This window comes from Pelodiscus sinensis, chromosome 22, assembly GCF_049634645.1.
Source record: "Pelodiscus sinensis isolate JC-2024 chromosome 22, ASM4963464v1, whole genome shotgun sequence".
Classification (NCBI taxonomy): Eukaryota; Metazoa; Chordata; order Testudines; family Trionychidae; genus Pelodiscus; species Pelodiscus sinensis.
This window is the reverse complement of record NC_134732.1, coordinates 22,056,600-22,069,947: the sequence shown is the minus strand read 5'-3', so window position 1 is coordinate 22,069,947 and position 13,348 is coordinate 22,056,600. Positions and strand designations below refer to the sequence as shown.

The following is a 13,348-nucleotide window of genomic DNA, read 5'->3' as shown; positions in this document are numbered from 1 at the left end:
ATGTGGTGAGCCATTAGCTGGCTGCGAGGGGGGGAGGGGTCTTGTGGTGAGCAGGGCGGGTGTGTGTCCAGCTGAGGAGGGACATTGTGAGAAGCGGATGGGGGGGTGGGTGTGCTGGGGAGGCATGTGGTGGAGCCGGGGCAGACAAGGGAACCGTCACCCACTGCCCATGAGTCCTGTGGTAATTTGACAGCCATTAGCCCAGGAGAAAACCACGTCCCTTTTTAAAGTCAGCGGCCCGGAGCCAGGGTGTTTTGCGTTGTTGGATTGTTCATGCCAGTGTAACAGCCTTTAAGATCATTATGTTCGGGTTTTTTTCACCCTGAATAGGAAACCGGTGACTACAGCCCGTTGGCTGGGGGTGGGGCGTGTGGAGAGAGACCGGGGTAGGTACAGAGCCAGGTTATTACAAAGTCGAGGTGTGCCAGGGACCATCCTCAGCTCTTCCAAGGAAATTTAATCCCTCAGAGCTTCATTAGGCTAAATTGCCAGGCAGGGTCCCCAGCACAGGTGTCAATCAAAAATCTCACACCATCACTATTCAGGGCCATTTTTCTCCCCCGGTTTGGTGTTGCCCTGCCAACGTGCCGGGTAACGGTCATACGTACACTATGTCGTTGAGTTCCAAGCGCGTGTCTGGAGGTGGGTTAATCAGCACATAGGACAAGGTGTTCTGATGGTCATTCATTTCATCTGCAAGGGGGAAAGGGAGCCGTCACGCAGGTGGCTGGCGCGCGCGCAGGGACTGCGCGGCTGGCTAGTCAGTGACCACGCGGTAGACTCAATCCCAACGCAGGGGGCTACTGGCCTCGCGGCATTACAAGGCCAGCAGCAGATGTGCTAAGGACTATGTGCAAATGGGCGCTCGAAAACCCACACGGCCCGGTTAGTGCCTGAAGCCCTATGACACATCCTGCTGCAGGGCGTGGGGGCTCGTGGCTCTCTCTGGCGTGGGCGACTGTACGTGCTCCCTGGCCTTCGTGGGTCAGTCGCACCTGACACTAGCTCTCCACACGAACGCAGCCCCAAAAAACCAGCGGCCGGACGGGCTCAGCTGAGTTTGCTTTTCCCCTCCTGCTGGCCAAGTCCCGGACTCACTCAGACATGGCCCCACGAAAGTGTGTGTGGGGGGGGGGGAGAAGGGAGGCACATCATGCTGCATGTGCCGTCCATAAGGCATTCGTTGGGAAGAGCAGTTGAACCCCACTGTGGGGTAGCTGGCAAGGGGCAGCGGGAGGTGAAACGCTTCCCTTCCCTCTGCTGAGGCAGGAGGTTAACGGGGGAGGCCGGAGGGTGCCCTGGCTGGTTTACAAGGGGTGCGCCCGGCCCTCACTGACTCCTCAGAGCACTGGTTCTCTCCCGAGACAATCAAGGTCCTGCCCGTAGAGCCTGGATTTACCTCAGAATTGGCCCCAAGCTGATCGCTGAAGGCCTCTCACTCGGGGCTTGCTACTGGATGGGGCTGGGTTATGCCCCCCCCCGCTGAGCACTCACAGTGCGGTGTCCTGGCCCCCTCTCTTCGCCACACCCCTGCTAGCGCTGCTTGACCGTGCATGCTCACACCAGGGCTGGCACAAGGGGGTGGAGCGTGCTGCTAGCTGCCCAAGGTAGGGCTGTTAACGGGTGCTCGTGAACACGATTAACCGCGGGCTCATCGGTGACCCCGCACCGTTACACTCACACCCAGCCTTGCTGCCTCCGTAGCAGACTTAGGTTGGGGGGGGGGGAGCGGGTGCTCGTGGGGCGCCAGCTTGAAAGGCGTCTCCTGCCAGTCTGACTCCCCACCCCCCACGCTGCCGCACGGGTTTTTACCGAGGCGCCTCCCGCCGAGACGGGGGGCAGGCGGGAGCTGGTGCTTGAAGGGAGCTGGCTTAAAATCCGGCCCCCATAGAACCACCTGCCTCCAAGCGCTGCTGCCTCTGTATTAGAGGCAACAGCGCTGGGGAAGGAGCCGGGAGCCAGTGCTCCTGAAGAGCCGGCTCCCTGCCAGCACGGACTCCTGCCTGCCCCACCCACAGCTAATGTGCAGGCACTGAACATTTCAGCGGTTTCCTGTTTACAAAAATCCATGTACTTCAGCATCCCTCGTCCAAGCACCGGAACCCTTGGGTATCTACACGGACAGTTAGTCCAAGCTGCCAGCCACACAGATCTGAAGCCAGAGAGCCTCTTCCACCAATGGAAGTTGGCCCAGTAAAAGTTATTACCCCCCCCCCCCCATTGTCGCTCTTGTAGAGCTTCTCAGCAACCTGCCACACAGCCTGTCTGGGGCCACCTTTTCCCTGGGCTCCACTCCGGAGCATGCTGCCTCCATGCACGCCCCCAGCTGCCTACTGTCAGGGAGCCGTCGGCTGCTGTCCCAGGCATGCCACGAACCTCCTGTTGACAGCCTAACACAGCGACCCTGCCGAGCTCTTTCAGGTCTATTAGAGAGCCCCGCATGAAGCCCTACGCTGGGCTCCTTCTGCAACGGTGAGGCTGGTGCCGGAACATTCCGCCGTCGCTTTTTCAAAGCCTCAGGCAACTTGAGCGCATGTGCGGCTCTGAACCCGATGGCTGGCAGCCAACGCAGCTCAGGGCCTGCCATGCTGGACAGTGTTTAATGCCCCTCTCAGGCCATGTGGCGGCTTTAAGGAAAGACCCGTTCTGACCCCTCCCCCATTCTAGAAGGGATTGGAGCGGGTCCAGCGGAGGGCAACCAAAATGATGAGGGGGCTGGAGCACATGACCTATGAGGAGAGGCTGAGGGAGTTGGGCTTGTTCAGTCCGCAGAGGAGAAGAGTGAGGGGGGGATTTGGTATCAGCCTTCAACTACCTGAAGGGAGATTCCAAAGAGGATGGAGAGAGGCTGTTCTCAGTGGGGGAAGATGGCAGAACAAGGAGCAATGGGCTCAAGTTGAAGTGGGGGAGGTCTAGGTTGGAGATTAGGAAAAACTATTTCCCTAGGAGGGTGGGGAAGCACCGGGCTGGGTTCCCTTGGGGGGAATCTCCATCCCTAGAGGCGGTTAAGTGGCTTGACAAACCCTAGCTGGAATGATTTAGTTGGGTTGGTCCTGCTTTGGGCAGGGGGCTGGACTCGCTGACGCCTGAGGTCTCTCTCAGCCCTAGGATTCTGCGACGCTAACTGCTCTTACCTTGTTTTAATGCCCAGAGAAACGTGACATGACTATGGGCACCGTCCATGCTCCAAAACCCTGTTCGGTGCCTCTAGAACACTCCTCAGGGGGTTGCGTTTTTGCCACATGCTCAGTTTTGCCCCTTTACTCTTAGCCCTGCAGCAGGATTTATTTACAGGGTTTATTTGTCAGTCTACCCAAAGACAACTCAGCGTCGTTTCAGAACCGTAGGACGGTTAGGGACTCGCACTGCCAGAATTCAGTAGCAAGGCTCCGCGTTACTAGCAAATTCATCAGGAAATAGTCATGACCATCAACACATGCATCGCATAAATTGGAAACCCATTCCCTGGGACTAACCTTATGGATGGTGACGGCAAGATAACTGGAGGGGGTCTATTTATTTGCAGGGTCTATTTACAGCATGTTTGTGTTGCACAGAATAAACAGCAGCGTGCCAAAGGGTAGCTCTGCCTTTTGTTGTTACAACTGAGCAACAAGACCACGAGAGAAAGGGATGCAAGAGCATCTGCTCAGCTGTCAAGGAAATCCTATTCACAAGCGTGTAGCACCGCCAGCGTAAATGGGAATAAGAGCTGTCAAACAATTAATGGTTTTCAGACATTCACGGACAAGACGCATTATGTACAGGATGGAAAAAATGTGACGACGGGTTAGTAAAGCAGTAAGTCCAGGGCAGCATGACGACAGGTACATGAAATCACTATAAGGCTTTTCACTGGGACTTGGTCTCTAATCTTAATCTGAAATCCTCCATCAGCCCAGAAATCATCATCGATTGTGCTGATTTTTTGCCCACGTTTGGAAATCCCAGTCAAGGTTTTTATCTTAGCGTGTTCGGTGGTGCCACAGCCAGCTGTTATCTCATCCATTTGTCTCCTTTGCTTTACTGGTTCTTCTTCGATGCCTGAATCCCCCGTAAAGTCTTCGATTCTTGTTGCGGCTCCCCTGGTTTTGATTAGTATGATATAATTAATTGTGTCTTTAAAATGTGTTCTCCAGTGGGCCTGGTCTACTCTACATCGGAAGGGCGAAGTAAGATATGCAGCTCCAGCTATGTAAATTACGCAGCTGGGGGTCCAGGTGTCTTACATCGCATTTCTGCGCCGTCCATACAGCAGGAAGCCGATTGGAGGAAACACTCCTGTCAGCTTCCCTTATGTGGCACGAGGAGCAGGAGTACCGGCACCAATGGGGGTGCCCTCTGAGTTCGCTCTAATGGGTCTATCCCACTAAATCAACCCCCAAGGAGATCGATCGCATCATGTTCCGCGTAGTGTAGCCGTGCCCCGAAAGAGTCCCGAAAAACTGGTTTATAACGTAACAGGCCAAGCGCTGGGCACAAGCAAGTCAAGCAAAATACGAAACTGATTGGCCTGCGCAAGTGGCCAACTGTGTGTGCTAAGAGGCGTAACCCCACCGGACAGCTCATGTTTGACTTTAAGTGCAGGTGAGCTAATCTCCTCACACATCTGCTCTCAGTGGCCTGGGCTCGGCTATTCTGCTCGGAAGCACGGCTTGGACCTGCGTGTGCAACTGGCGCACACTTGGCCCCTCCTGGGACGCGGGGAAAAGGGGGGTTGCAGAGTCTAGGTCTGGCGCCCGCTGATGCCCTGGGCGTGGATGTGGTGACAGGCATCAGTGGCTTCCAAATCAATATGGGGGCAAAACACATCGTTCCAATGGCGTCTGGAAAACCAGCTAGGTCGCGCCAGTCATGCGTTAGCTCAGGGGTGGGCAGTAATTTTTGGTGGGGGGCCCACTCCAAGATTTTGGAAAGTGGTCAAGGGCCGCACTTTGGAGAGGGTACGGGGTCTAGGGTGGAGGTTGGGTGCACGGAGTAAGGGACTGGGGTGCAGGAGACAGTGTACGGTCTGGGAGGGAGTTTGGATGAGGGAGGGGGCTGTGACCTGGATCAGGAGATGGGGGTGTAGGCTCAGGGATGGGCGCGGGGGTGCAGGAGAGGATTGTGGCCAGGGGTGGGGGGCTGTAGGAGGAGGTGCAAAGTCTGGGAGGCAGTTGGTGACCTGGGAGAAGGGGAAAGAGGATGCAGACTGCAGAGGGTTTGAGTGGTGACCTGGAGTGGGGGATTGGGGTGCAGGGCCTGGGAGGGTGTTTGGGTGCCGGATAGGATTCTGGCTTGGGGGAGGAGTATAGGAGGGGGTACAGGGTCTGGGAGGGAGTTGTGACCCGGGGCAGCGGGGTGCAGAGGGTTTGCATGGGACCCGGGGAGGGAGTTGGGGTGCGGGAGGGGCAGGGTTTCCTAAGCCAGCAGCCCTGCAGCACCCTCAAGGCAGATGGGGCTCCCTGCCTGCTACAGCACCACATCACTGCAGGCTTGTTCCTTCCACATGGCTCTCAGCTCTGGGATGGGAAAGAGGCTTGTGCTGCCCCCATCCCCCAGGCCAATCACTCAGCTCCTATTGGCTGGTTGTTTGCAGACAATAGGAGCTGAGAGATTGGCTGGGGTCAATTCCTATTGGCCAGTTCTTTCCCGGCTAAAGGAGCTGAGGATTGGGCCTCCCCCTTTTCCCAGTGTGCCACAGGGACTGTGTTTTAAACCGCGGCAGCTGCATGCCAGCGGGGTCTGGGGGGATCTGGTGGGTTGGTGGGCCGGATCCGGCCCAGCTCTGCATTAGCTGCTAGTGTCCAGAGCTCTGTGAAAACTCAGGCGCTAGCGCAGAGATTCATCTATACACTGGTTTCAGTGCTTAAACACGGTAGCAATTTCTGTCCCGTCGCTCGTAGCTTTTGGTAGAGCCCGAAGCCACATAAATACTGTGCTATAGGCAAAGAACGGCCCTTTCACGCTCTCTACATTGGAGATGGAGCTAATGAAAGCTCAAAGCCGGAGGGGTCGAATGGGGCCCCGGACTGCAGTCATATACACCAAATCCCTCCTTCCTGACCCTTCTCGGTCTTTCCCCCTGTCAGAAACAGACCCAGGCAACCTGCCTATCCCCCCATCTCGTTCAGCAACTCCTTGCAATGACGCTCCCGGAACACGCTGGAGCGCCATGTCCCTGCAGGCCCTGGGACTGCGTCGTCTTTTTGACCCCACGCACTCCCGGCGAGCTGAGAGAAACCACCAGCCTGGGCGATGCCTGCTCTTGCCCCCAGGAGCAGGAAACGGTTGCACTTTTATTGCCTCGGCTCGTCAAGAGAGGCGGCTCTGAGGAGCCGAAGAGAGCTGAGACCTGCACGTGGGGCGTTACTTAAAATGGCCGTCGACGCAGGGCCTCATCCGGGCAGCAGGAGCCTGCAGCTTCCATTCCATTCAGGGGCCTCCCAGCTGCCTATGCCCTTTAGCTCACGGCTGGGGCAAAGCCCCTGAGCTAGGCCCAACCTGGAAGGCCCCACTTTAATTAGCACGCATGGCACACGCCCATCTCTGTATCCCCCCCCTCCCCCGTCTTTCTTTTTCTCTTCAGCAGCTGAGGAAGTGAGTTGTAACCCATGAAAGCTCCCTCTCGAATCCCCTCAGAAATGTCTTAGTCTTTGCAGTGGCACCAGGCTCCTTGTCGTGATTACACCTCAGTTTCGGTTTCTGCTGTGGTGGCCCATTCGCTTTGCTCCCGGATGAAACCTAGCCTCTTAGACTCGGCTGGTCTCCAGCGCTCTGCGCCCCTCTGCCTCAGCATGTCCACCCTCAGAAGGCGCTCTTCAGCTATCTTTCCAGAGGGCAGAATCAGTGGAAGCCAAAGCGCATTCTCCGGAGCGGGGCCCCACCTCTGGGATTCGATCCCACATCGGTGCCCACACCTGGCCCCTTTCGGAGCATGCTGAGAGACAGCCTTTCCTCGCCGGGCTTCCCGCTACCTGCTGGCCTCAGGGCCTCCTGACCATCTCCATGGCGATGAAGGAAGAAAGGTCAGGAATCGGGCACTCCTGTTGGGGAAGATGCTTTTTTGTGCCATCCTGATTCACGTCCCGATTACCAGAGCCATGAGCCACTGATCAATTTTTACAGACTGTTTGGCCTTAGCTGGTCACATCCCAATGCTTAGCCTTACAGTGACAAGGGAGCAGAAGAACAGGAATGCTATGAGCGCAGGGCGAGAGCCATTTCAAACTTCTGACAGCTTGGCCGTTACAAATGCACAGTTTGCCGGATGACTGGGGAAGGAGCGGGGTTACCTTCGGGACAGGGAGGTTTTCCTGCTCCGGGGACACAAACCCATGCATTACACCAAAGCACTGCTAACCCGCCCAGCATATTGCCATAGCATCATCTGTAGATCAGAGATTCTAGCCTGCTCACCTTGCAGGTGTATGCTTGCTAGCCCAATTTAGAGTGTGTCCAGATTTAAACTTGGCCTTCTGGCTAGTAACCTATGAGCTCGTAGATAAATCTGGAATTCAGAGTGGTGGAAGAGCTCAAAAATAGTAGTAACCAATGTTCTGTGGGTATTTTTTGTTATTTCTCCTGGCTTATCAGGTTGCACGTATGAATGTGCAACGCTCTCCCTGCTGTGGAATCTACCCCTTTATAGGATAATAAATCAAAGGAGCTCCAAGCCACAAAAAAAAAAAAAAAAAAAATCACCGACACACGGATTAACAAATGTGAGCTGATTAGCTGGCAATATACTGTAACTGAGTGGGATTCCCATGAAGCCACAGTTGGGGCCATTCCTCTTATGAAGCACATATTATACAGGAAAATGCCAACTTTTCACCTTGCGTGTTGGCTAAAGAAGGCCTGACTTCAAATAATTTTTTTTATCAGTTTTGGGTTTGATTTTAAAGGGTCTAGGCAGAAGAGTACTATATAACGAGTTGCTTTAGATTTTGGTTTGTGATAGCCATCAAAATCACATGGACTTTGATGACAATAATCTGTAGTTAAAAGCCCTTCCCACAGTTTCCTCTCTTTAAATGTCTTTCACCTGTTTTCTACAAAGCTATACAGCATGAGCACTCTCCAGGCAGGGCCTGAGTTGATGTTTAACTCAGTATGAAATTCAGCTTCATTCTAAGAGCTTTTTGACTTAGGGATAATTGCAAATAAATCACATTGAGCTGGAATGCAACTGTCGTTGTAAGGCACGTCTATGCCACGGGGAAGATTGACGCTGTTGCGGTCGATCTTCGGGGGTTCCATTTAGCGGGTCTAGTGAAGACACGCTAAAGCAAACTCATAGGGTGGGTATTCCAGCTCCTTGCGAGGAGTAAGGAAGCTGACCGGAGTGTTTGCTCCCGTTGACTTCCTGCTGTGTGGACGGGGAATTAAGATACATCGACTCCAGCGATGTAATTAACAATTAACAGTGTAGACCGGGCCTTAGAGACTAAACACGGTGCTCAGATGACTAGGTAAAATGTGGACAGTAACAGAATCTGGTCCTTGCTCCTTTGCATCAAGGCAGATACTTATAGATGATGTGGGGCTAACCTGGAAGAACACATAAATGTTTTTGTTCCACTCTGGGTTCGCCCAGAGGAGTTTGGAAATAAAACAGCAACAAAACCCCATAGAAAATTCTTTAAAGAAATGATACGAGGCTACTAAACTTTGATCACAGGACACGTATTTTAAAAGAAGATAATGAAATCCTTGTATTTCTACGGTTCCATTCATTGGAAGGCCCCAAAGAGGACACAATTTATCCTCAATCTAGTCTGCCAAGAAAAAAAAACCTGGGTCTCAAGTACCCACTGGTTTCAACAGACCTAAATCGAGTTGCAAGGAGGGATTTTTAAAGAAGCAATTAACGTCTGTAATTTCCGCAAACACTTTCAACTCGCAGACAGTCACCGGGATTGTGTCTCTCTGCAACTTTACTAGCAAATTACAGATGGTCCTTTCCCAACCCGCTCCCACAAATAAGTGCTTCAAAGGCTCAAAGGTGAAAACAGGCAAGGAAGAGTGTGTAGGAGAGGTTAGACTTAATTGGCATGGTCTTGTTATCCTGGGTGCAGCAAGTCACTCTTGACTCCCAGGGGAAAAGAATTACCTTGCAAATATCCAAGGTTTACCCGATTCATCACATCACTGGCTGTTAAATTTGCTACATCCTCTACAGAACATACAGAGAAAAAGGTACAGACATAAACAAAGAGAAAGAGAGAGAGAGAGAGAGAGAGATCAGCAAGCAGTGATTTGGCAAGTACTAGAGACGAGCGCCTGAGCTTTCATGATAAAATGGGAGCGAAAAAAAATAGGAGAGGGTAAAGACAGACAGACTCACGCTTTCTCTCCAGGAAGGCATGGGTAGTTGGACGCCAACAGGTGATAAGCAGTGGTAATGTACCAAACCGGACTGGTTGACTGACACATCACTGGGTCCAAAGGGGCCTTAGGCTTCACAGCCCGGCTGTGGCTTATTTCCTCACCCTCTTTTATCCCACTCCACGTTTTCTAAACATCTAATGTAATAGCTGCCCAAACGCCCCCCGCCGGGAAATGTAACATTCCAGCAGTACGAGGCCTAGCGTCCAGCTGGGCCTAGGTTTTGCTGAGGGCACTGACCATGGGCCCCTCCTACATCTTATGATACTGAAGCGTTGGTGTAGTTGTACACTATACGTAAGTGGGGTATCGAGCTTCAGGGGCTTGCCCTTGTCTCCATCACCAAAAATATCACATCCCGTTATTTGGATTTCAGCCACATTCTGGGCAGTAGGCAGCATCCCACTGTGAACTGGCATGAGTTTCATGGTGCCGATTGTGTGAGGAGATCTATTTTCCTCTTCCAAGTGTACAAATATTCACCCAACTGGACATTCAGGATGTCCAGCAAAGAGGAGAGGGGTTGCGTAAGCTATACAAGCACACAAAAACTTAGACGTTTGCTAAGAAAAGGCCAACGTGAGTGCAAGGGACAACTACCATCAGGCACGTGAGCCTATGGGGTCTGCTCGTGGATAGTGTCTCTCCAAAAGGCAGTCTTCCCGTCGGTAGCTTTACGGGAACGTTCCTTTCAGTATGAGAGATACATTCCCTACTTGCCCAATATTAAGAGAAAACACGTTCTTTTGGTTTGCTTGTTCCATTATTTGATAAATGCTCTCGTGGTCCCTCAGATAACATCTGGGGGCATCGTTATCGCAAATCCATGCAAGTTCTTCTGTATCTGCCTTGAAGGCTCTAGAAGAGCAGCCAACCATAATCTAGGACAGTAATTCTTTGAGCATTTGCTCGAAGACGAGGAGGCAGTGTCATCAGCTGTGCTACAGACGTGGAGCCCTGGCTAAAGAAAGGCGGCAAGTTGAACAGAACAAGCAGCAGAAACTCTTGGGATATTAATGGAGGGGAGGGGAGAGAGGGAGGAGCAGACTGAGAAGAATGTGGTGAGGTAATCCTTCACACTTACTCCAGGCAAAAACGGGAATCCATGAACTGCCTTTGCTGGCTACGGGATTGGATCCTTCTTTCTGCCGTTCTTACAGGAAACAACCGTGCTGGAGAAGGTAGATTGCTCCTAGGTCTAATTCTGGGCTCTGGAGGCTTAGTGGTGATGCATGTTAGTGACATGTTGTCCGTGAGCGACTAACTTGGACATCATTAACCTCTCTTACTGCCAACTCCCCTCTCCCATGAACACCATGGCCCACCAGCAGATGACCTGCTGTGAGATTTTATCCGTAGGCAAACCAGCTGGCTTGGTGATGCTCGTGCTAGTAGACTAGAGTAGGCGCAGGGAACCTTTTTTGGGTCAGGGGGTGGCAGACCCACAGAAAAATTAGTTGGGCAGGGGGTGGAGCACTATCACAGGCTCCCCAGTGTGCAGGGGGAGGGGCAGGAGGGAGGAGGAGGAGCCCTGATCGCGGTTTCCTTTAAGGTGCCTGCCTGCACGGAGCCATGCGGCAGGTGTCTGCCCCACCCCAGGAACAGAGAGGCAGCCAGCACACAGCAGCTGGAAGCTTGAGCCTGGACTGTGATACTAAAATAGCACCCCAGACCCACCTGGAGTCCCGGCCCTAGCAGCCGCCATGCAGCCATGGCCCCAGCTGCTCCTGTGGGTGGGGCCATATGGCGGGTGGCTGCCCCATGTTCTGGGACTGCTGCTGGGGCCATGGCGCAGCTGCTACTGGGCCAGGGTGGTGGTGCTAAAAATAGCACCACGGCCCTGCTTGGGTGCAGCCATCACACAGCCCCAGGCGGCACGTGGGAGTCCCAGCCTGCAGCAGGTCTGCTGGGGAGAATCCCTGGCGGCAACGGGGGTCAGCATGGCAGGGGCGAAGCTCTGGCGGCTGGGGCGACGTGATGGGGGACTACCCCATGTGCCGCAACTGGAGCCGGGCCGCAGTAGAGCTGCGGCCCCTGCGCACATGACATCAATATTGGTGCACAAGCTAAAACTCACTCCGCTCACGGATGGAAAATCTTAGCGGGAACACTGTTCCTGAGCCCTGGGGGCCCAATCCAGGCAAGCTGGGGACCACCTCTGGCCCTTGGGCCTTAGGTCTCCCACCTCTGCTCTAGCTGCAGTTATGGAAACATTCTTGGTGATAGGGCTTGAAGAGTGCAATGCTATCATCTCTGGAGCCACGCAGCTTGTTCAACACAATGTCATTCCATGGTGAACAGTCCTGCGGCATCTTAGATTTCTATTCTATTCTATTCTATTCTATTCTATTCTATTCTATTCTATTCTATTCTATTGTTAGTTTCTAAGGTGCCACAGTACTGTGCATTGGTTTTAAAGTTACAGACTAACCTGGCTCCCCCTCTATCACATAGTGAAGCAGGCTTCACTATTTGTCTCTGGGTTTCTAATAGCCCTCCGATTCAGAGCACAGCTGGGGTACGTCTACAATGCACAGTTATTTCGGAATAAGCTAGTCCAGAATAGTTATTCTGAAATAGCTTATTCCGAAATAGCACATCTACACTGCAGGGAAGCCTCAAAACTAGTCCGAGGCCGGCTCCCCTAATGTAGATGTGCTGTCTCGATTTCGAGCCCCAGTTGGAATAACTTAGCAGGGCCCTGGGAAGGGGCTATTTTGAAATAGATGCAGTGGAGCGTCTATACTGGCCTTATTTTGAAATAGCTGTGTCGGAAGAGGCGTTATTCCTCGTGGAATGAGGTTTACAAAAGTTGGAATAAGACGCCCGTTATTTCAAAATAATTTTGGAATAGCACAATGGCTGCGTAGATGCCTGCATAGTTATTCTGAAATCACTTTGCTGTGGAGACACACCCCTATAGCGCTTGGGGTTGTCCATTCTCATCCCTCAGCCTTTACTGTGTAAGGCTCTGCTCCGACTGGTGATTAGAACGAGGCTCTGCACAGGCTCAGAGTGTGCCAAAGTGTGGTCAGTTCCAGGACTGGAGACGACGGATCCAGCCCTACTCCTCGTCTTGCTCCAATTAGCTACTGGGGAAGTGAAACGCTCTCGCGGTACCATTGGAACATTGCCCAAGAACAGGGAGCAGAAGGACAGATGGGAGAAATGCTCCATGGGTCCCCATTCATCCACAGAACGTCCCGTCTCTTCCGTCAGAACAATCCGGTCTTCCTTCACTAAGCTTGCAGCACTGGCGCAGGCACTGGGCAAATCTTTGTTTCCTTCCCAATTCTTCCGCACCCTCCCGAAATGTATTTCTAAGTTCTTGCCCTTCTGTTCCCCATGTCTGAAAAGTCACAACAACGCAATCAACATGGAGCTCAGGACTCTAAAATCCCTCCCGGAGCGGATTGCAAGGGTCAGGCCAGTTCCAGAAATCCCACTGAGCAAAACGATCGTAGCCTGAAGGATAATAATGCTCTTGGCTTGTGTTATTGTTTACGAGGCTAGAGCCCCTTTGGAGCGTGTGTAGGGAGCCAGCTCCCGACCGTGAAAGGGAGGGGTTTCCTAGCATGGAGGCAAACAGGCTGCATGGGATGGCTTCAAAACAAACAAACAAGCAAGAGCTCATGGGGCTACAGATTTCATCATAACCAGGGGATAGATTACTGTCCAAAAAGGGTGACACACACACTTGGGTTAACATCCATTTAAAATCCTTTCAAAAAGATAATAATTGCACTGAGAGATTCATACATTATGCAAATTCATTATATTGTAGATTACTTGCTTTACTGACAGATTTGTGAGATAATTGAAGATTTATTGGCTGTGTCTAGACTGGCAAGTTTTTCTGCAAAATCATCTGATTTTGCGGGAAAACTTGCCAGCTGTCTACACTGGCCGCTTGAATTTCCAGAAAAGCACTGACGATCTCATGTAAAATCATCAGTGCTTTTCCGGAAATACTATTCTG

General features: G+C 52.6%; 1 protein-coding gene across 9 annotated transcripts in view; it reads right to left on the bottom strand.

Moving 5' to 3' along the window:
* The window catches only part of KCNT1 (potassium sodium-activated channel subfamily T member 1), a 231,694-nt gene that overhangs the window by 8,411 nt on the left and 209,935 nt on the right, over window positions 1–13,348 (bottom strand). For 8 of the 9 annotated variants that reach the window (XM_075905515.1, XM_075905514.1, XM_075905517.1 and 5 more), the window contains 2 exons: window positions 9,095–9,157; window positions 609–693 (listed from right to left, as the gene is read on the bottom strand). In XM_075905515.1, coding sequence (XP_075761630.1) covers window positions 609–693; window positions 9,095–9,157 — 148 coding nt within the window. The remainder of the gene's footprint in view (window positions 1–608; window positions 694–9,094; window positions 9,158–13,348) is intronic. The other variant, XM_075905513.1, reaches the window with a different exon arrangement.